At 38.6% G+C, this 22459-nt stretch overlaps 1 protein-coding gene and 1 long non-coding RNA gene across 3 annotated transcripts; both read left to right on the forward strand.

Moving 5' to 3' along the window:
• Positions 1 to 13182: 13182 nt before the first annotated feature.
• On the forward strand, positions 13183 to 14148 carry LOC147316898 (uncharacterized). Its single transcript, XM_086313441.1, has one exon. It carries the CDS (start codon positions 13233 to 13235, stop codon positions 13917 to 13919), a length of 687 nt encoding a protein of 228 aa, XP_086169567.1. The 5' UTR covers positions 13183 to 13232; the 3' UTR covers positions 13920 to 14148.
• Positions 14149 to 16493: 2345 nt separating this feature from the next.
• Positions 16494 to 19611, forward strand: LOC147316899 (uncharacterized). 2 transcript variants are annotated; one of them, XR_015131752.1, is made up of 5 exons: positions 16494 to 16771; positions 17192 to 17255; positions 17629 to 17781; positions 18154 to 18241; positions 18832 to 19611. It is a non-coding gene; the product is annotated as an uncharacterized LOC147316899 (long non-coding RNA). The 2 variants fall into 2 exon arrangements; XR_015131751.1 differs by having other exon boundaries at positions 16494 to 17255.
• The last annotated feature ends 2848 nt before the right edge of the window (positions 19612 to 22459 follow it).

Here is a 22459-nt window from a genome sequence, read left to right on the forward strand (position 1 = left end):
AGCTTAAAATCACCTGCAAGGGAATTCTACAACTGTGTGTCGAGGCACCCCTATTTATAGATTTTTATGGCCTGGCATGTGACATCATGGTGGCCTGGCATGTGACATCATAGTGGCCTGGCATGTGACATCATGGTAGCCTGTCTTTGTTCTGTCATTTAAGCCCCACCCCCCTGGTTACTGTTGCTATTGTAACTATTATATTATGAATGCTGGTAGCTAGCATTCCACACACACACATACACTTTTTGCCAAGGTTCCAGCTGCAGTCACCAAGACATGTAAATGTATTTAGTAACCCTCTGGGGTCCAGAGTATAATTGGCCGTTTTTGACTACTTTAGATTTTACCTCTATATTTCACCTTTAAAAAAATCTTCTTCTTTTTTTTTTTGGCACAACCTCAAATATCTGAAATTTGAGTTAATTTTTCATTTATACTATATTTGCACAATAGATCTAAATTCAGACAAAAAAAATTCAAAATCCGAGTAGAAAATACTTGTCATTTTTACTGTAAAAGCCACAAACATGTTTAAGGAATTGTTTTCATAACTTGAAATGCGAATAGAAGTTGTACATTTGTAAAAATTATGCACAAGTTTTGCAAACAACTTTATGTTCAGTATAATATATGCAGGTTTTCTTCCTGAATACTATCGTTGTTTATATTTACTGCGGGAAGAAACGGTTTTTATAAGGAAAAACACTAGAAAGCACTCAGTCCCCCTCCCAACTCCCCCAGCCTTTCCTATTGGTGAAAAAATATACCATGTGGACCAATCAAAAAATGATAGGGCAACATAGCATTTAGTTGTTTACGAAGGCGGGCAGGTGTATACATATAGTTTGAGTCTGACGGCTCTTTGTTTGCTTCTCATCTGTAAACTCTGCATACTCTCTCATGTGATTCAGTTTGTTTTGAAAAGTCTCAACAGGATCTTGAGCTTTATTGTGAAAGGTTTACGTGGAAAACAAACAAGCGTACAGCGGAACCACGCGATGGTTTTACCGTCATTGTTGCTAACGAAAACACGTAAAAACAGGCACTTGCCCGCCCATAGTGTGGTTATATTAAATATAAGAGAAAGAGAGAACTTTAAGAAATTAATATAGCCACTAAGGTGACCGTCAAAACGATGAAAAATACTGCTGTAAACAGTTTATTTTACGACATCACGAAACAAACGATAGCGTAATAGGAAACGATAGACATTTTTATATCGTCATTTGATATATATCGTTATATCGAACAGCCCTAACATACACTCTTATATTTGTACATATATTTATTCTTATAATTCTCAGATTTACCCATTCGTATATTTTGCTTGTTCTTATGTTATTGTATTTTGCACACCTCTGTTGCACACACATAAGAATTGTAGAATTGTCATTTAACCCCCCCCCAGTAAGAATAGTTTTTTATGGTATTGAAAATCATGCCCAATAATGTTAATTTACATTAATAACATAGTGTGATGTAAATCCTTGATGCCACCAAACCCTATCAAAACAAGCTGTATCCCCAAACTGTCACCACACACACACACACACACACACACACACACACACACACACACACACAGAGAGAATCCCTGACAAAAGTTTCTTTGTGTTTGTTTGGCGTAGTGCATTGGTACTGGGGATGCACTCTCTCAGATCTGGCCTCTGTTTTTGAAGCCAGTTCATTTGTCTGTGCGGTATAAATGTGGTGCTGTTGCTTTTTCCTTCACACAGTCATACACTCTGTCCTGATGAATGTATTTATTAAGTTGTGCCCCTTCAAGTGTCTTTCCCTTTGCTGGATAACATTAGTTATTCGCTCAGAAAGTTAGGGATGACTTGAAATTAAAATTATACCGAAGGTCAGGCCATAGCATACTTAAACTGTTACACGGTGTAGTGGTATCAAAAACTCTTCACACATCAATCCTGTTGGCCTTTTTTTTTCTTTTTCTTTTTTTTAAATTTTCCAGTCTGTTTTGTGTGTTAGCCATTTCTGCTGTGTGTTTTATTTTCATCTATTAACTTTAACAAATTATTTTTTACATATTTATTTGCCAACTTTAGCTTTAATAATTCCTTTTATTTGTTATTACCTTTACCAAACTATCTCTGCTGTTTATTCATTAATCCTGTCTAACAGTTTCTATTGAGGCATTACTTTTAGATTTATTTTTAAATTTGTCGGTTACTTTCCATCACCATAATGTGGTGTTCAGAAAAAATGCAGGTCAAAGGGTTTTTTTCCGCCACCGAAGCTACGTCCATGTTTTACCCTGTCTGTTATCCTTTATCTTTAGGTAATCAGTTATACTGTTGTTCATACTCTTCGGCCAACAGTTTTAGCGTTCTCTAGTCTTGCTGCTATACTACCATTTCTCTGTAGTAAAAGTAGAAGTCGTTATAACTGTTCAGCTAATTAGAAATATTTTATCTAACTAGTCACAGCAGACGGAGGCCCCTCACTGAGCCTGGTTCTGTTGGTGGTTTCTTCCAATGTCACCAAGTTCTTGCTCAAAGGGTGTTATATGACTGTTAGGGATTTTTTCTGTATTATTGTAGGGTCTTAACCCCACAATTTAAAGCGCCTTGAGGCGACTGTTGTTGTGATTTAGCATTATATGAATAAAATTAAAATGAATTCAATTGATCTTTTTCGCAAACTGTAAGCTGACTGTTTCCCCTTTCTTCTGTCTTTAGATATTACAGGGGAACACATGGGGTCATAGTGGTATATGACGTCACGAGTGCGGAGTCCTTTGTCAATGTAAAACGATGGTTACATGAAATCAACCAGAACTGTGACGACGTGTGCCGAATATTAGGTGAGTGCGCTCCAAAGAAACACCTTGGCACACACATAAGTTTTTGAACGCTCAAAATAAGCGTCACACTTGCGGAAGCCGATATACCCGCCAAAACGCCGTGCATTTATCAAGACTTTCAACCCCAGGTAGGCTAATTATCAATCTTCGGATCCACATTATGTCAGCAGCTCCACCGTGAACTATGTTAAAAACAAACACCGCTCACGCCTCACAGATGACAGCTTACAGTCCTGCGTAAAGATGAAAGTGACTTCATACAGCTCCGATTTGCAGACGCTGTGCGCAGAGATTCAGGAGCAGAAGTCCCATTGTAAACATATCACGGCAGACCCAACGATGTTTCCATGAACACGCTTTACAGCTTCTCTTTATTGACCACTTTTCACACACGGTTGCTGTATGCATACAGCCGGTGTTAAAGCTCACAGCCCGACACATACCAACACAACAGCATAGAGAGCACAGACGTTAAGGCGCCGAGGCGTGATCGCGGGTGCCGCTCAGGTGCGTCCGCCTCCCCTGCAGCGGCGCTGCAGACCACGCCCCGCCACACACATTAACCAGGTAAAATACATATTGTCAGGGTTCCTGGGTCGGTGACCCAGTGTTTTCAGTTTTGTTCATGTTCATATATATATATATAGCATATAGTAAACAATGAATCTGTAAACGACAGCTGTTGACATTTTTTAAAAATGAATGAAAAAGCATATTTAAATAATCAACATACATGATTTAAATATAAACACACACGTGACAAGAGACAGAACGTGTAGAAGATATATGCAGAAAGAGCTTTCAGTGGTCAGCTGATAACATGATATCTAAAAAATACATAGCTCATTTTCCTGTCTGTTAGTTGGACATGCTAACCTGTTAACAAGCTCCTATATTCACCCATACAGTTTGTAGATCATTTTGCTAAAATAGGTAAAATCTCCACTCTTTCAGGGCACTAATAGGCTAAAGGCATATTACAAAAGGTCATTCATGTATTCACAGATTCTCTGTAGTTATTCTGCTGCTCATTCACCTGTAAAAACCACACCAATCATTATTTCAACAGCCTTTTTATTTTGGAACAAAAGCATTTGACGATATGACTTACAGGACGTTACCAAATTCATGAAGCTATATTTGTGAGTTTATTTATCAATATCAGTTTAATGTAAACAGACTGATGTAGTAATAGACAGTAAAATGTTGGTGCGTGTGTAATATATGAGCGTTTATGTTTCTCTACATGGGTAAAAGTACTCCATGTCGCCCTCTGGTGGTAGCAACCAACTATGAAAAGAATGGATGTTGGATCTTAACTAAATGATAAAAAGTTTTATTACTTTGTATTACTTTCTTTAGTTTGGTAAAATTTACAGTTTTAATCCCGTAAGAAAATAAATCACTATCATAGAGAGGGATATTAGTAATTCGTTTGTTAATAACACTTTGTTTGTGTTTGCTAATGTTTCGACAGGAAAATGGTTTTCTACAAAGTTGTTTCATGTACAGAGTAACACACACACACACACACACACACACACACACACACACACACACACACACGTATGACTTTGCCGGTTTCAGCTGAAACAATTTCAGTGTTTCAAACCATGTTCCAGGATTTTTCCTTCACCATTTATGAGGTTTCAAGAAGAAGATAAACGACAGATATGAATGTTTGAAAAAGTTATAGATGAAAAGATGAAAAATACTCAAAGGATAAATTCAATTGGTTTATTGTTTTATGAATAAGTTGAAAAAGAAAAAGTTAAACAAGTAAATAATGAAACAAGGTAAAATGAAGTAAGAACAAAACGTCAACAAGTAAATAATGAAACAAGGTAAAATGAAGTAAGAACAAAACGTTAACAAGTAAATAATGAAACAAGGTAAAATGAAGTAAGAACAAAACGTTAACAAGTAAATAATGAAACAAGGTAAAATGAAGTAAGAACAAAACGTTAACAAGTAAATAATGAAACAAGGTAAAATGAAGTAAGAACAAAACGTCAACAAGTAAATAATGAAACAAGGTAAAATGAAGTAAGAACAAAACGTTAACAAGTAAATAATGAAACAAGGTAAAATGAAGTAAGAACAAAACGTTAACAAGTAAATAATGAAACAAGGTAAAATGAAGTAAGAACAAAACGTTAACAAGTAAATAATGAAACAAGGTAAAATGAAGTAAGAACAATGAAGTTAAGTAAATAATGAAACAAGGTAGAGGAGAGAAAACCCCAACAATCCCCTCTGAGCACGCACTAGGCGACAGTGGGGAGGAAAAACTGCCTTTAAACGGGCAGAAACCTCCGGCAGAACCAGGCTCAGGAGGGGACAGTCAACTGCCGGGACTGGTTGGGGAGGTGAACAGAGGTGGAGCAAGACGAGGCTACACCTGCTGAGGAAGCAGTAGAGTTCCTCCTCCAGGGCCAGCGGAAGCGTTTGTTCTTCTTTTTCATGCAGTTTTCTACAAGAGCTTTTTTTTCCAGGATGAGGGTTCTCAACTCATCGATGGTTTCTTTGTTTTGTTTCTCAAGCTTCTTGCACGTTTTCTCCACCTCTTCCAACGTTGCTTGTTTTTCTTCAAGCTTTTCCCTGAGCTCTTTGGATGTTTCCTCCTGCATTATCTTGTCCTTGTGCATGTCTGCGTTTCTTTGTTGTACTTCTTTGTACATGTCTTGTAGCTCCTCATTTCTTTTGTGGATATCTTGGAGCGTACGCTGCAGGTCGTCATGTATGTTGTCTTGTTCTTGCTTTTGCGCCTGCATTTCAGTGTGTTTGCGCTTCAAGTTGTTGTATTCCAACAATATCCCCTTAGTGAGCTCGGAGTTGTTTCTCGCCATTTGCTCCATCCTTTTCTGCATGTGCGAGCATTGTTTGTTCAGTTTTTCTTTTTCCCCTTCTAGTTGCTTTTTCTCGTGAAGAAGGTCTTTATTTTGGCGCAGAGTATCATCCACCTTCTCTTTCAGCATTCTGTATTTTTCCTCCGTGACTTTGAGTTTGTGCTCCATGTCTCTTTGCTTTTTCTCCTGTTCTTCCTTCTGTTGGAGGATTTCTTCATTTTTTTTCACAGCTTCATCGAAGTTTGTTTGGAGCAGCCGATTCATTTGGTCCATATATTGGAGATCCCATTCTGTCTTCTCAACAGTAGCTTTGCTGTCTTTAAGCTGGTTGGACATCTCCTTTAGTTCCACGCTCTTTTGCTTGTTTTCCTTAATTAGGAAGACAATCTGCTCTCGGGCTTGTCCAAACTTGATTCCCCAACCCTCATTAATAATATTTATGTCGGGCTGGCGTTTTTGTCTTTCTTCCAGGTTCTTATTTTGCGCTTCCATCTGTCTACACTTCTCCTCCAGTTGAAGTTTCTCTTCTTCAATCTGTTGAATTTTATTCTGGAGATGGTAGTTTTCCTTCTTACTGTCATGTAATGCCCTTTGGACGGCTAAGAGGTCATTTGGGGAAATTGGCCGGCCACGACAGGAAGGAGAAGCGGCGTAATCTTTTTGCCTTGGTTGGTGTCTTGTTGGATACATGTTGAAGGTTGTACACGACAACTCTGAAAAGGTTTCCAAAAGTTTCTGTGGTGAACGTGTGAAGGCTGCAAACACAAATGCTGCGAAGACACGAACTAAAAAACTGCTGTGTGTCACCCCTGTTTAAGGAAAAACTTCAAAGGATCGTGTAGTGACATCATAACTCCGTGAGCCAATGAGATTGTCATGTGACATTTTGGAATGGGGATATTTTTTTTTAAACCGTTTTCAAATTTAACTTAATATTTGACTGTTTCTTAACTGACCTGTTTAGCTGATTAAGAAATGAATTGAAACGAGCATCACTAACGTTATATAACAGACAACAGAAAAAAAACATTTTTTTTTCTAAGTAATAGAGGTATAATACATTTTTTAAATTTTTTTTTTAAATTATCCTACTTTTTATAAGAGGGAACATTATTTAAAGAATATGTATTTAATTGGAAATCTCTCTATTCGTCTAAAGGCTATAACAAGAAAGGTGAGCTTCCTGCTCAAAAATGAAATGACCAAAATAAATGGAGCATTTCTCTGCAATTACAAACTCTGTGTAAACAATCTTGGTTTCAAAATAAGGCTAATGCTGGTGAGATGTCATCACAGGTGTAAATATTACTGCAGATGTTACTATGTCAAAGTTTCACAACTGTCTTATGTTTATTTATGTAGGCAAGACCTACTTTTCACTTTTTTGCTTTGCTATATGTTCTTGAGTGTATTAGTTTGCCAGCAGCACGAACATGTACTAGTGTCAATAATAATAGTACGGTGGATTAGAAAACCTGCTCACAAGTTGAATAAACACCCAGGATTGTTTCATCATTTTCATTCAAAACCAATATTTGAGTCAAAATGAGAAAGTTGTTTGTGCTGTCTGATGAAGAAGAAGCAAAATAAAGTGCAGTTTTGATGTAGATGATGTTGTATACAAACTAGAAGAGGAAGATAGTAGGATCTCTGTATCATGCTTTGTCACTTTGTACCATGTAATTCTTTCTATTTCCACCAGGGGGTGTTTTCAGAAGTGGTAGGTGGTAAAAGAAGAGGTCAGCAGGAAGATGGCGAAGAGCGACCAAAGACCAAGAAAAAGAGGCAGTCAGGCAAAGATGAAGAGTATTATATCCCTTACAGACCTAAAGACTTTGACTCTGAGAGAGGGTGAGGCATTAAACTGTTGCATCTGTTTCTTTAAAAAATGTGAATGGCTTTGTGTTTTATGCTGTTTTGTCCTGTGTTATGCGTCGACAGGTTGAGTCTCGGTGGAGAGGGCAGTGCTTTTGAACAGCAGGCCTCTTCAGCTGTCCTTGATCTCATGGGAGATGAAGGCGATCGCCTTAACCAGCAGAAGAAAATGATGAAATGGTACAAATTTCCCTATGTTTGACTCAGTATCCACCAAATGGTCATTTCAAACTATAATTTAAAGTCTTTTTTCCCCCTTCTTTTTTTAGGGACCGTAAGAGGAAGCGTTTTGTGAGAGAAACGGGAAAAGAAGACCAGAAGAAGAAGATCAAAACAGACAGCGGTCAGGTTATCAGTAACAAGAAGAACAGGAAGAACTTGTATCCTTCCAACAAAAAGCTTCTCTGTGTGCTGCTCTCAATGACCCTCTTCTCTACTCCTATGACAATATTAAGCTGTACTGTGAAGATGTTGTATCACTTGACAACATGTCGCTCTGACATGTCAGTTATGAGGAGTGAAGGAAAAAATACAAGATTGATGATACAGGATCTGGATCAGATGGAGAAACAGGCGGAGGAGGCAGGAAGCCAGCAAGCGGTAGGAAGGCATCAAAATGAATAGCACAAACATGTCTGCCTGTTAAATATAGAACATCAGCCACCATGTTTTAACTCAACTCTAAAGGTAAATACTTCAAGTCCCTCTTCCAGCCTTGCGAGCTATAACCTCCTGTTAGATTAAATAGTTAAACATTTGTCATTTTTATATTTACCATTTGTCCATTGTTTTAACTCTGTGAAAGGAATTCTTTCTTTCCTCCCATCCCCAGATTCTCGAGGTTCTGGGTGGGAGGTTGAAGTGTTTTATCACAGGAACGTCCTTTTGAAGATCTGTTTGATGTTTGGTAGAGCTTCCTACCCTTTGTATGGTTTCACTGTGTTATCTTTGGTAAACCATACATTGGGTGTGGGGGAAGACTACCCTCTTTATGACCAAGGATGTTGTTCCTGCTTTTAGGTTTTATGACCCTTTGATCAACACACACACACACACACACACACACACACACACACACACACACACACACACATTCTCACATAACACCCACACACACACACTTACATACAGTGCCTTGTCTTTGTAACCAAAGGGGGTTGCAGGGGGAGGTGTTTTGTAAACTATTGTTTGAAGTTTGTCAATAAAAGGCAGCGAGAGGAGGCCATCATCGGGGTTCATTGTCGTGCTGGACACAGATGAGGGGGCCTCCCTTGCGCAAGAAATCGATCGAACACTGTTGCCTTGTTTTTCTTTCATGGGAATAAGTCTTGGATACAGCGGGGTCTGAGTTTAGACCCAACACCTCCAACCTCTTTGTTGTGTCGTGGCCGTGGCCGACGAGGTCCAAACGTACAGAGCTCCGGTGACCACAAAGCACGCTCGGAGCTGAAAACAAAGGATCAGATCATGAAGCAGCGCAAGAAAAAGCAGAAGCACCAGTTCCTGCAGGGCGGGGGGATGAGGAAGCTCCGCTCCAAGAACAAAAAGTGGCTCGGAGAAGTTAAAAAGTCAGGTTTTGGAAGGGGTGGCCATAAGAAAGGCAAGCTGAGGAAGAAACTGTGAGGAGGACAGAGGGTTGATGGTGTGGAGGACATCAGGAGGAACTGGGTGATAAGCGTCAGAATCATCTGAGAACATCACCAAAGATTTTCCTGGCGCTTTGTGTGACTGTAGATTAAGGAGAAAATCATTTGTGAATCTTTACACTGCAGAAATGCACGTCACTTCTTCCTTGATGGCCTGCTGAACTCTGCGTTTGCCACAGAGTTATGTTTAATTATGATCCACTAACCTGGATTTACTACTTGTAAGCATGTTGGCAGTATAATAAAAGTGTTTTGGAGTACTGAAATATGTCTTATCAAAATGGTAAAATACAGATATTAAATATTGTGTGCTTAATTTGCAGTTAGTTTCAAAAATCGTCTCGCCCATCTTTTCTTAAAATAAGAGGTGCTCTATAAAAATGACATTAAATTCTGTAAACGTGCTCTATTTGCAATTATTTATCATTACTGTTGTCCAAGTGGTCTCATTTCAAAGTTGAAAGCGAGCATCGGAACGGGCAAGAAAGGCGACTTTTAATTGACTTTGAATGTGTTGTGGTTACTGATATCAGATGGGCTGGGTTGAGAAACTGGCTTAGAATTCCTCTTGCCTTCAGCATGGCCACGCCCCTCTGACTTCTGCAATCAACAAGGCATTTTTACCCAGGGAAATGTTTATTTCGCTTTTCAGTTTGGACTGTTCTCTGTAAATTCCTGAGAAAATTTGAGAAGATCAGGAGTGTCTGAAAAACGTAAAACAGCCCATCTGTCACCAACAGCAATGCTGCCTTCAAAGTCACTTAAATCACCCTTTTTTTTTCTGGCATGTGATTGGCTGATTAGATATTTGCATTCACAAGCAGCTGAATAGGTTAGTGCAGGGGTCAGCAACCTGCGGCTCTTTAGTCCTTTTAGTGCGGCTCTGCGTGGTTTGGGAAAATAAATTATTTTTTTAAGTAATTAGCTGAAGTGTATTTTATTTATGTTAGTTCTTTTTTAACTTGTGGTTCTAAATTGGAAGATTACTGTGATATTGAAATGAAATATAAATATAAAATTATATTCTATTAGTTTTTGAACGCTCAAAATAAGCGTCACACTTGCGGAAGCCGATATACCCGCCGAAACGCCGTGCATTTATCGAGACTTTCAACCCCAGGTAGGCTAATTATCAATCTTCGGATCCACATTATGTCAGCAGCTCCACCGTGAACTATGTTAAAAACAAACACCGCTCACGCCTCACAGATGACAGCTTACAGTCCTGCGTAAAGATGAAAGTGACTTCATACAGCCCCGATTTGCAGACGCTGTGCGCAGAGATTCAGGAGCAGAAGTCCCATTGTAAACATATCACGGCAGACCCAACGATGTTTCCATGAACACGCTTTACAGCTTCTCTTTATTGACCACTTTTCACACACGGTTGCTGTATGCATACAGCCGGTGTTAAAGCTCACAGCCCGACACATACCAACACAACAGCATAGAGAGCACAGACGTTAAGGCGCCGAGGCGTGATCGCGGGTGCCGCTCAGGTGCGTCCGCCTCCCCTGCAGCGGCGCTGCAGACCACGCCCCGCCACACACATTAACCAGGTAAAATACATATTTTCAGGGTTCCTGGGTCGGTGACCCAGTGTTTTCAGTTTTGTTCATGTTCATATATATATATAGCATATAGTAAACAATGAATCTGTAAACGACAGCTGTTGACATTTTTTAAAAATGAATGAAAAAGCATATTTAAATAATCAACATACATGATTTAAATATAAACACACACGTGACAAGAGACAGAACGTGTAGAAGATATAATATATCTTCTACATATTACCCATTCGTATATTATACGAATGGGTAAATCTGAGAATTATAAGAATAAATATATGTACAAATATAAGAGTGTATGTTAGGGCTGTTCGATATAACGATATATATCAAATGACGATATAAAAAATATAATATTTTTGTTGGAAGGATACAAGTTCTTCCTGTTCTTCTTGTTACTGATAACCTGACCGCTGTCTGTTTTGATCTTCTTCTTCTGGTCTTCTTTTCCCGTTTCTCTCACAAAACGCTTCCTCTTACGGTCCCTAAAAAAAGAAGGGGGAAAAAAGACTTTAAATTATAGTTTGAAATGACCATTTGGTGGATACTGAGTCAAACATAGGGAAATTTGTACCATTTCATCATTTTCTTCTGCTGGTTAAGGCGATCGCCTTCATCTCCCATGAGATCAAGGACAGCTGAAGAGGCCTGCTGTTCAAAAGCACTGCCCTCTCCAGCGAGACTCAACCTGTCGACGCATAACACAGGACAAAACAGCATAAAACACAAAGCCATTCACATTCTTTAAAGAAACAGATGCAACAGTTTAATGCCTCACCCTCTCTCAGAGTCAAAGTCTTTAGGTCTGTAAGGGATATAATACTCTTCATCTTTGCCTGACTGCCTCTTTTTCTTGGTCTTTGGTCGCTCTTCGCCATCTTCCTGCTGACCTCTTCTTTTACCACCTACCACTTCTGAAAACACCCCCTGGTGGAAATAGAAAGAATTACATGGTACAAAGTGACAAAGCATGATACAGAGATCCTACTATCTTCCTCTTCTAGTTTGTATACAACATCATCTACATCAAAACTGCACTTTATTTTGCTTCTTCTTCATCAGACAGCACAAACAACTTTCTCATTTTGACTCAAATATTGGTTTTGAATGAAAATGATGAAACAATCCTGGGTGTTTATTCAACTTGTGAGCAGGTTTTCTAATCCACCGTACTATTATTATTGACACTAGTACATGTTCGTGCTGCTGGCAAACTAATACACTCAAGAACATATAGCAAAGCAAAAAAGTGAAAAGTAGGTCTTGCCTACATAAATAAACATAAGACAGTTGTGAAACTTTGACATAGTAACATCTGCAGTAATATTTACACCTGTGATGACATCTCACCAGCATTAGCCTTATTTTGAAACCAAGATTGTTTACACAGAGTTTGTAATTGCAGAGAAATGCTCCATTTATTTTGGTCATTTCATTTTTGAGCAGGAAGCTCACCTTTCTTGTTATAGCCTTTAGACGAATAGAGAGATTTCCAATTAAATACATATTCTTTAAATAATGTTCCCTCTTATAAAAAGTAGGATAATTTAAAAAAAAAATTTAAAAAATGTATTATACCTCTATTACTTAGAAAAAAAATGTTTTTTTTCTGTTGTCTGTTATATAACGTTAGTGATGCTCGTTTCAATTCATTTCTTAATCAGCTAAACAGGTCAGTTAAGAAACAGTCAAATATTAAGTTAAATTTGAAAACGGTTTAAAAAAAAATATCCCCATTCCAAAATGTCACATGACAATCTCATTGGCTCACGGAGTTATGATGTCACTACACGATCCTTTGAAGTTTTTCCTTAAACAGGGGTGACACACAGCAGTTTTTTAGTTCGTGTCTTCGCAGCATTTGTGTTTGCAGCCTTCACACGTTCACCACAGAAACTTTTGGAAACCTTTTCAGAGTTGTCGTGTACAACCTTCAACATGTATCCAACAAGACACCAACCAAGGCAAAAAGATTACGCCGCTTCTCCTTCCTGTCGTGGCCGGCCAATTTCCCCAAATGACCTCTTAGCCGTCCAAAGGGCATTACATGACAGTAAGAAGGAAAACTACCATCTCCAGAATAAAATTCAACAGATTGAAGAAGAGAAACTTCAACTGGAGGAGAAGTGTAGACAGATGGAAGCGCAAAATAAGAACCTGGAAGAAAGACAAAAACGCCAGCCCGACATAAATATTATTAATGAGGGTTGGGGAATCAAGTTTGGACAAGCCCGAGAGCAGATTGTCTTCCTAATTAAGGAAAACAAGCAAAAGAGCGTGGAACTAAAGGAGATGTCCAACCAGCTTAAAGACAGCAAAGCTACTGTTGAGAAGACAGAATGGGATCTCCAATATATGGACCAAATGAATCGGCTGCTCCAAACAAACTTCGATGAAGCTGTGAAAAAAAAATGAAGAAATCCTCCAACAGAAGGAAGAACAGGAGAAAAAGCAAAGAGACATGGAGCACAAACTCAAAGTCACGGAGGAAAAATACAGAATGCTGAAAGAGAAGGTGGATGATACTCTGCGCCAAAATAAAGACCTTCTTCACGAGAAAAAGCAACTAGAAGGGGAAAAAGAAAAACTGAACAAACAATGCTCGCACATGCAGAAAAGGATGGAGCAAATGGCGAGAAACAACTCCGAGCTCACTAAGGGGATATTGTTGGAATACAACAACTTGAAGCGCAAACACACTGAAATGCAGGCGCAAAAGCAAGAACAAGACAACATACATGACGACCTGCAGCGTACGCTCCAAGATATCCACAAAAGAAATGAGGAGCTACAAGACATGTACAAAGAAGTACAACAAAGAAACGCAGACATGCACAAGGACAAGATAATGCAGGAGGAAACATCCAAAGAGCTCAGGGAAAAGCTTGAAGAAAAACAAGCAACGTTGGAAGAGGTGGAGAAAACGTGCAAGAAGCTTGAGAAACAAAACAAAGAAACCATCGATGAGTTGAGAACCCTCATCCTGGAAAAAAAAGCTCTTGTAGAAAACTGCATGAAAAAGAAGAACAAACGCTTCCGCTGGCCCTGGAGGAGGAACTCTACTGCTTCCTCAGCAGGTGTAGCCTCGTCTTGCTCCACCTCTGTTCACCTCCCCAACCAGTCCCGGCAGTTGACTGTCCCCTCCTGAGCCTGGTTCTGCCGGAGGTTTCTGCCCGTTTAAAGGCAGTTTTTCCTCCCCACTGTCGCCTAGTGCGTGCTCAGAGGGGATTGTTGGGGTTTTCTCTCCTCTACCTTGTTTCATTATTTACTTAACGTTTTGTTCTTACTTCATTTTACCTTGTTTCATTATTTACTTGTTAACGTTTTGTTCTTACTTCATTTTACCTTGTTTCATTATTTACTTGTTAACGTTTTGTTCTTACTTCATTTTACCTTGTTTCATTATTTACTTGTTTAACTTTTTCTTTTTCAACTTATTCATAAAACAATAAACCAATTGAATTTATCCTTTGAGTATTTTTCATCTTTTCATCTATAACTTTTTCAAACATTCATATCTGTCGTTTATCTTCTTCTTGAAACCTCATAAATGGTGAAGGAAAAATCCTGGAACATGGTTTGAAACACTGAAATTGTTTCAGCTGAAACCGGCAAAGTCATACGTGTGTGTGTGTGTGTGTGTGTGTGTTACTCTGTACATGAAACAACTTTGTAGAAAACCATTTTCCTGTCGAAACATTAGCAAACACAAACAAAGTGTTATTAACAAACGAATTACTAATATCCCTCTCTATGATAGTGATTTATTTTCTTACGGGATTAAAACTGTAAATTTTACCAAACTAAAGAAAGTAATACAAAGTAATAAAACTTTTTATCATTTAGTTAAGATCCAACATCCATTCTTTTCATAGTTGGTTGCTACCACCAGAGGGCGACATGGAGTACTTTTACCCATGTAGAGAAACATAAACGCTCATATATTACACACGCACCAACATTTTACTGTCTATTACTACATCAGTCTGTTTACATTAAACTGATATTGATAAATAAACTCACAAATATAGCTTCATGAATTTGGTAACGTCCTGTAAGTCATATCGTCAAATGCTTTTGTTCCAAAATAAAAAGGCTGTTGAAATAATGATTGGTGTGGTTTTTACAGGTGAATGAGCAGCAGAATAACTACAGAGAATCTGTGAATACATGAATGACCTTTTGTAATATGCCTTTAGCCTATTAGTGCCCTGAAAGAGTGGAGATTTTACCTATTTTAGCAAAATGATCTACAAACTGTATGGGTGAATATAGGAGCTTGTTAACAGGTTAGCATGTCCAACTAACAGACAGGAAAATGAGCTATGTATTTTTTAGATATCATGTTATCAGCTGACCACTGAAAGCTCTTTCTGCATATATCTTCTACACGTTCTGTCTCTTGTCACGTGTGTGTTTATATTTAAATCATGTATGTTGATTATTTAAATATGCTTTTTCATTCATTTTTAAAAAATGTCAACAGCTGTCGTTTACAGATTCATTGTTTACTATATGCTATATATATATATATGAACATGAACAAAACTGAAAACACTGGGTCACCGACCCAGGAACCCTGACAATATGTATTTTACCTGGTTAATGTGTGTGGCGGGGCGTGGTCTGCAGCGCCGCTGCAGGGGAGGCGGACGCACCTGAGCGGCACCCGCGATCACGCCTCGGCGCCTTAACGTCTGTGCTCTCTATGCTGTTGTGTTGGTATGTGTCGGGCTGTGAGCTTTAACACCGGCTGTATGCATACAGCAACCGTGTGTGAAAAGTGGTCAATAAAGAGAAGCTGTAAAGCGTGTTCATGGAAACATCGTTGGGTCTGCCGTGATATGTTTACAATGGGACTTCTGCTCCTGAATCTCTGCGCACAGCGTCTGCAAATCGGAGCTGTATGAAGTCACTTTCATCTTTACGCAGGACTGTAAGCTGTCATCTGTGAGGCGTGAGCGGTGTTTGTTTTTAACATAGTTCACGGTGGAGCTGCTGACATAATGTGGATCCGAAGATTGATAATTAGCCTACCTGGGGTTGAAAGTCTCAATAAATGCACGGCGTTTCGGCGGGTATATCGGCTTCCGCAAGTGTGACGCTTATTTTGAGCGTTCAAAAACTACAGTTTTTTCTGAATGCTTAAACCCTAACTGTGATTCCTGTAGCACAATCTCTAAAACTATTCAGACTTATAGCAAAACCACTCACTGAGTTTGCAAAACTAAAAGCACATAAACTGCTTTGCACTCAGTTTGCAATTTTGTAACACACACTTTGCAAAACGGTAGGCACAATTCACTGCACAACACTCAATTACCAAATTTCCAACACACTCCTAGCAAAAGTATACACATGTATGGCTATCATTAACACTAATTTGCCAACTGTCTGGCACACTTTCACATGTGAAAACTTTTTTAGATAATTAGTTCACTTTGCAATCAGCCTAAGCACTATAATACAGGTAAGCTGTGTGTGCAGAGTACAATGGAGGGAGCAGAAAGAGTGAGAAGTAGAGGAGGCCGAGGAAGAGGACGTGGAGGTGAAGAAGTAGGATGAAGAGGACGACAAGGACAAGGAGGAGCAAGAGGAAGATGAGGAGGGGGGAGAGGAAGGGTAGGAAGAGTAAGAAATAGAATTGCTGATGACAATAGTGGACCATGTAATCAACCATGTAATCAACCGTGGAATGACCCTGAGGGTACACTGAAAAAAAGGGACTGGCCATCTCTTGGATTTATGTAAGCATCTTGCATGTATTTAACACAATTACCTCATGTTTTAAAGATAAATGTAACTATATAGTGTAAAAACTACATGATATGCAGAAAGGGTGTATTAAATTGTTCATATCATGTTCAGGTGAAGTAAGTCAATAAGATAGCAACGTTAAATCTCGTGAAACCACGCGTGATTTCATCTCGCGGGCTTTGGATCGTGGTTCAAAAAAGGCATCCATCTCAGTTAAGTCGAGCAGCCAACTCTACGTTTTTGGTATGTCTTGATTTTTTGAATTAATATTTACCATATTTCAGCCAAATGTAGTTAAACGTCTAGAGTGTCGCCATGTAACATGCTAAAAAAGAGCCGTTAGCTTATTTGCTGTTTTATCTGTTATCAAAGAATTGGCGCTTTTTCATTTGAATTTGTCTTTGGCACAAGAGCCGTAATATCACATTAAACCTAATTACGAGGCACTCATAACATAATTTGGTTTTCTGTGTGAATAGATTTGTCAACTGACTCTTCAGTTACATTGTGTATTTACTGCACTGTGGTGTTAGTGAGATTTTGGACATTGAACAGCTTTAGCTAATATCATCAGCGGCATTATGCTAGCTTACATCCCTACCCCTCCTGCCCTCACCTGCTGTCCTTTTGTTTTTGTTTTTGTTTTTTTTGATGCACATTGAGAGATGACCTCTATTCTGCATTTCACCAGGAGTCAGCTGATGGATTGTGGGTTCAAGGTGTTATGGTAAGAAAGTATATTCTATTTTCGCTTAAGGTTTCTGTAACTTAATTATAATAGGTTTTGTATAATTATTAGGTGCATGCATACACAAATAGACCACCCTATTAAAACAACTGAGAAATCCAAAATCTGCCATAGGTTTAACTTATACCTGTATGTATTGTCAGAAAGGTGATTACTGGACTCACATTAATGCACACTTGAACTAAAATGAGGTTGTAACTTGTGGGTTCTTGGGTTGCAAATCAGAAACAAACATCTTTGGATTTTTTTAATCCCATAAGATCTGGAAACACAGTTTTTATTCAACAAAACATTACTGATTAACCAAGCACAGTGCCTGCTGTTATTTCAAAATTTCAAAATGTTATTTTAGATGAAATGCAGCATTCCAGTGCATCCCAACCATGCCTTTACAGTCAAGGTTTCTGACGGAGCTGAGTTTCTCTCTGACAGTCTGCTGAAAGTGTTTGCAAAGTGATCGGGGGAACAGTGCACAAAGCTAAAGGATGTAGCTGCCATGATGACAGTAAGAACTTTAAAATTCTTTAACTACAAAGTGTATATGTATTGCATTAGGTCAGTAAAAGATTTTTATGCTGCATCCATTGAAACAGTCAACTATTACCTGTGAGTACTGATTCCACTGAAAGGATGCCATTCTTTTTTGTCATGCATTTACTGGCCCACTGAGAAAAAATTATCTTTTTTTAAAAATATATGTTCTGGAAACTATATATCCATAAAGTTGATGTCAAACAGGAACTTTTGCTATTGCTTTGTAGATGCTGGTGTTGCATGTTGACTGGTTTAAAAAGTCAAGAGTTTTTGTCTGGGATCATTTTCTTCTGTGCTACTGAAAAGTTCACAAATCTCTGTTTTCTTTGTTATAATACTTTAGGATGACGTTAATGCTCGAAGGGAGTCTCATCAAAGTGCTCCGCATCTGTGTGAAAGACAATTGCAACATCTTGGTGCAGGAGTTCATGGTGAGTGTTTTATGAGTAGATTGTGGCTTTGCAACATTTAAAAATGCATTTAGTTATCCACTTGATCCTCATTGGACTGGTTAGGACCAGTAGTCCTCTTTAATAATTTGAAGTTCACATGAGGCCTGGTAGTGAACTCGGCCGCCGGCCCTTGAGGCCCCACCCCTGTATTAGGGGTCACATCAGTGTGAAAAAACTTTAAATTTGTCATTCTAGTGAACAAAGGAAAATCCCCCCAATATTTACATTAGCTTTTGTTTGAAAAAAAAAAAGACCAACTGACCAACAGCTAACCAAATTGTGGGGCTGAAAGTCTAAATTCTAACATCTTCTGAGTGACATAACCTGGATTTCTGATGGGCCGGTCTTTCTAAGAAAAACTAATGTAAAGCATTTGAAATTATTATGTTTTTCACCCTCTCTTAGAAACTCTGTTAGACCATGAATGGCAGCATGGCAGGCCACTCTTTGGCTATAGCTATTTACTATGTTGCTTGCATTGGTTTAAATTACTCTAACATTAGAACTGGTAGATTCAAAAGAGATGAGTTTAAAAAGGAATCTTAAAGAAATGTTTTGTGTTTAACCAGGACTTGACTGAGGCCACTGCACAGATTGAGAAAACCACAATGAACATCTGTCTCCAGAGGATGCACCAGGCAATGACTTTTCTGATGTTGGCATCATCATCGAGGGTATAGTAGTTCTTCAAGATCTGGATAACGTGACCTTTGCAGTAGCCATGCTGTTTGGACCTTTTTTATTCCTTCAACATGAGTTACCCATCACAACTCTGCTACACTTTTGAGGTGATTCAAAGGGTGGTAATGGAGTTGGATGCAACTCAGCTCTCAAGAAAAGCTCACAACTAAGACAAAACTGCTCCTGTAACGAAGCTCACTGTTATGCATGTGAGGTGACCAGCTCTAGGTGAGAGGACATTTAAATCTCACACTTGTTCTGCTGCATTTTTGAAGCTCAATTCCAGGAACGGATCGCAGGGTTCATTTTTATATACTCTGCAACTGCCATGAGGACGAGCTGTTTTTGTTGTTGTTGTTTGTTTTTCCTTTTGCTCTGTACAAGTTCTCTGTTTGTCTGTTTGGCAGCATTTTTCAATTTCTGTTTGTATTTTTTCTTTCTTTTACTAGTGAAGAGATGTAGCGTGAACAGTTATACAGTCTAAATATCCCATATGGGTCGTGTGAAATGGTATTTTCAGTTTCATTCAGTTGAAGTAAAGAACGTTGAATATTTCTAAGTGTGCTGTTTTGAACCAAGATGTCACAGTATGATCAGTGCTGTAATTTTTGACAGTCACTGTATCAATGTTATTTTTGCGTCTCTTGAATAAAGGTTTTGACCTGCAAGTGCTAATTTCTTTAGTTATTGGGGTAAAATGGGTAGTGTTAATAGGAAGGTGTTTGCCAATTCAGTAACCTAATTTAATGTTAATGGAAACTAACATTACCTCAAATTGTTTAGTTATAATTGTTGTTTAACTGAATCTTGACGTCAGAGGCCTTAAATAGAATGTTTTGTATTGTCCTGTAACATTTTTCAAAAGAAACAGTCTAATTTCTTTGCTGTGATTGATTCCAGAGAACACGGAAGAACTGACATTATTTAACTGTTGATTTATATAGATTCAGTGGAGGAGTAATGTCAGTTTAATTCTTTACCTACTGTCAATGCAGTGAAATTAGACATTTTGTTTTTAAAGGTTACTGGTGGATGCCAGCAACCATCTTGGAAGAGAACAATACAATCTGTTATAAGGCCTCCATTTGAAAATTGTGTATTTGATACTAGAATATAATAGCAAAATGTAATTTGAAGATAACATGTAGTATTTAAGTGACCAAGTAGTATTGGGTAAAAGTTATTGAATGGTGTTGGGATAAAGTGAAAAAATTGTGAAGGATTAAAATATTCCAAGAGCTCAAATTACTTCATCAAAACATGTTTAAGTCACATTTTATCAACACAAATTGCACAGGTTTATTGAACATGAATAAATTGTGTTAATTTAACTCAATTGTTTAAGTTGCTGCCAAAGCAAAACATCTGTGTGCAACAAATGTCCACCATTGAATTAAGTAAATCCAACAACATATTTTTTTCAGTGTAGCTGGCCAACGGGTCCAGCCTAACTCGAGCCGCTACACTGTAGCAAGTACCATAAGGACATCTTGAAATGAGAATCGGTTAGTACAGTCACTTCGCACAAAGATTTGTAGCACTGCCATATGCCAATGAGAAACACACCAATACCATTGATGTAAAAATACTGAAATTGTTACTTTACAGAATTGCTAGATGACCAGATGCTGGGGGCAGAGGAAGCATGTTCACTGCAGACCAAGTAACCCATATAGTCATTATGGCGATTGCAAATAATCCTATACTTGGAAATGAACACTTGTGTTTGTTTTGATGTGTTTCAAGTACACCAGTACTTGAAGTTTGGATCCCTCTATGCTTATGGATCTATGACAGAAGTATGAGCTCAAACTGACATAGCCTACCTTGTGCACAGAGAAAGCAAAAGCCAGATGTGTTTTGTATTCATACCATCAGTGTGCAGTTGGCGCATTGTGTGCTTAGTAGATGATGGCTTGTGTGTACTGTTTGATACGGAAACACCATTTTTACGAAGGTGTGAAGAGTTAATCTAGCTGTGTTTGCTTTTGCAAGAGAACTACAATGTTTTGATGATTGGGTGACAGGTTTTCTTATTTGTGTGAAGAGTTTTGCAAAATTAGCCAATAGTTACAAAAAATGTGCTTAGGCATTCAGAAAAAACTGTAATAAACTAAAAGACAGAAATCAGATTATAAGATCTGTGGTGTTGTTGATTTATATTATGGTACTTATCATTTGTGATATTTATTACTGTGTGCATACTTTATTAGGAGAGATGAGATTAAATGTTGTCAGACAAATATTCTCTTCCTTGCTGGTTCCATCGAAGGAGAAATGTTCAAGTAAGTATGTAACTGGGACGTAATCCAATTCCACAACACAATGTGACGGGGAATCAGCTGTGTTTTGCTGCCCAATTTATTTAGAATCTGGTGCAAACCGGCGAGCCAGTTCCTGAATCAGTCACGTGGTACGGACTGCCCGCGAGGCCTCGAACATCACTGCATACGTAATCAAAGCAAGCCTCGATACGCGCTTTACAAAACTACCACGAGATTACCCGACACACGCTTCAAAGCTTCGACACACAGGAGACATCACTACTGCACACAGCCTTCACACGACAACAGGTGCACCACACTGCTAAGTGTGTTTTGTGTTTAGAGTTTTGCTAAATGGGAGACTGAGCTTTGAATAGTGTTTAAGATTGGTGATTTTAAGCTAGCGATTGAATTGTGTTTTCAGATGAAAGCGCTTATAACCTTCTCCCAAAGTAGAGTACTCTTCCTCCACCCAAACCTAAAATGTATATTTCTAAATACAGGGAAGCAATTGTATTAGAAAATAAATATAAAAATGAACACAGGACCATGGTGCCAAGAACAGTTAAGGCGCCATCTCATCGCGAAATGTGCCCACAGAGGCCAGAAGGCGAAAAACCTGAACACACATTCAGGAAAAAACCAGAACACACAGGCATGAAGAAAGTCATGGCTCAACCTGCTTGTGTGGATACACGCAAAGGGGACAAGCAGCTCCTTGAGAAATCTGGACTTGTCCCCTTTTATTTACAGAAAAACGATTACAGAATCGTTCCAGGCTACCTGCGTAGAAGAAAGGCAGAGAAAGAAAAGGCTAAGCAGGACAATGATGCCTGGTTAACAAAACAACAGGAAACAGTTAAACCACTGGCCGAACAGGAGAAACAAAACATTCTCCAGGGCCTAAAGAGGAGGTTTAATGAGCTAAACTTTGAATATCAATCCCTCCCTTTTACTATCTCCCCTTCACAGCACAAAAAATACAATTACAAAATGTTTCTCGAAGAGGCAATGAGTCAAGTTGAAAAAGACATTGCCCTTTTTGAGGAACATAAATACATTTACGTAGGCAGGGAAGATGCATCTGACGAACAACAGTTACAGCGGACTCCACTGCCACCCATTAGACCGAAAAAGACAAAGTTGACACCCGCTCCTCAAGTCACACAACCAACGAAAAAGGAAACTTTCTCGACCGACAACCTACCACCTTTTCGTAGGATGTGTGTTCCACCTATATCCAGAAGTGGAA

The sequence above is a fragment of the Aulonocara sp. 'chitande type north' Nkhata Bay genome, linkage group LG12 (genome assembly GCF_057382095.1).
Source record: "Aulonocara sp. 'chitande type north' Nkhata Bay isolate Kocher_YH1m ecotype deep benthic linkage group LG12, A_spYH_male_GT1.1, whole genome shotgun sequence".
Taxonomy (NCBI): domain Eukaryota; kingdom Metazoa; phylum Chordata; class Actinopteri; order Cichliformes; family Cichlidae; genus Aulonocara; species Aulonocara sp. 'chitande type north' Nkhata Bay.